We start from the raw sequence: 1,448 nt of genomic DNA on the forward strand, positions 1-1,448 counted from the left end.
CCCGCGGCCCCCCTCGGCCTGCCCAGGCCCGAGGCGCTCTACTACCCGGGTGAGTGGCTCCGAGGGCCGGGACACAGGATCACTGCTGCGGGGGGGCACCAGTGCACGGGGTTCCGGGTCGCTGGGCGACAGCTGAGTGGAACCCGAGGTCCCCGGGACACAGATAGAAAATCTTCAGGGAGCAGCCATCAGGCTTTGGGACAGATTATGAGGGCTCCAGGGAGCTGGGTGTCTGGGAACCCTGGGGACAGAGTCCCAGGACCGAGGGGCACACGTAATGGGGAGCCAGGGAACAATGCCCAGAGATGCAGATGGGGTGTCAGAATCTGGGGGCAGAGCCTGACCTTGCAGGGACGTGGAATTATAATCACTTAAGGACCAGAATGCCTGTAATCCCAGCGCTGAGGGAGGCTGAGGCAGAAGGATTGCCAAGTCCAAATCCTGCCCGGGGGGTTTATGGAGACTCCTAAAAATAAAAAATGCAAAAAGCTGGGTCTCTAGCTAGTGGTAGGGTGCCCCAGGAACAAGGGGAAAATCATATATGTATGAAGAATCCACGCTGGGGCCTGAGAAATTGGGCTTTGTGGGGTCTAGGCATGCGGGTCCTAAGGGAGTCAACCAAACAGACTGGGGCTGTAAGGAAGCTGACATTAGGGTTTACCAGGAGTCAAAATCTCAGGAGCTAACATATGAGGAGGTGTGGGAATTACGAGCTGTGCACCCCGATGGTCTGGGATCAAGTGGAGAAAACTCAAGCTCCAGGGACCAGAGACCGGGTTTGGAGGTGCCCAGGAGCAGCAGAGGGCAGGGTTCTGGGCCCTGCTGTGTGTGCTGCCAGGCATCCAGGTTCTGTTCTGTGTGGGGCCAGCAGGTCAGGGACTCGGGTACCGGGGGACTTTGACACTCAAGGATTTAGGGCCAGCTGAGGCTCTTCATGGAACACCTTAGAGCCTTGGGTCCGCTACTGGAGGTCCAGGAACCTGGAAAGGAGAATTCCAGGGCTCAAGGATGGACAGACGGCCGGGGAGCCGCACTCTGTCCTCCCTCTGGATCTTAAATAGGCAGCACCTAGGGCACCCGGCCCTTCCCCAGTTTCCCCAGCTCCCACCCCATCGCTGCAGCAGGAAAGGAGCCTCTGGCCCCCTGTTTCCCATTCCCTGGGTGAGAGTCGGGCCTCAGTTTCCCACGTCTGTGTGACAGATAGATGTGGTTTCCCGTTACCCAGGCCTCTCTGACACTTGGCCCAGGTCTGGCCCCCTTCTGACCCCTGCCACGTCACCCCCACACCCACAACTTCATGCAGGCTCCCCTCAGCCAGAGTCATTCATCAAACAGGCCCCGGGTACCCGGGCTGGGTGGGACAGGGGGTCCCGCTGCCCAATCTGCACATCGTAAGGGCTTTGTCTGGCCTGGTGGAAGATGGAGGTCAGGTAGGATCCACGAAAGAC

The 1,448-nt window shown here is 59.2% G+C and overlaps 1 protein-coding gene across 1 annotated transcript in view; it reads left to right on the top strand.

Moving 5' to 3' along the window:
• Bcl3 (BCL3 transcription coactivator) overlaps positions 1–1,448 on the top strand; it is a gene marked incomplete at its 5' end in the record, with an annotated part of 9,951 nt that continues 8,503 nt past the window's right edge. The window contains one exon of the mRNA XM_033765999.1: positions 1–49. Within this exon, the coding sequence (XP_033621890.1) occupies positions 1–49 (49 nt within the window). The remainder of the gene's footprint in view (positions 50–1,448) is intronic.

The sequence above is a fragment of the Fukomys damarensis genome, unplaced genomic scaffold (genome assembly GCF_012274545.1).
Source record: "Fukomys damarensis isolate Sample0158 unplaced genomic scaffold, DMR_v1.0_HiC HiC_scaffold_19, whole genome shotgun sequence".
Taxonomy (NCBI): domain Eukaryota; kingdom Metazoa; phylum Chordata; class Mammalia; order Rodentia; family Bathyergidae; genus Fukomys; species Fukomys damarensis.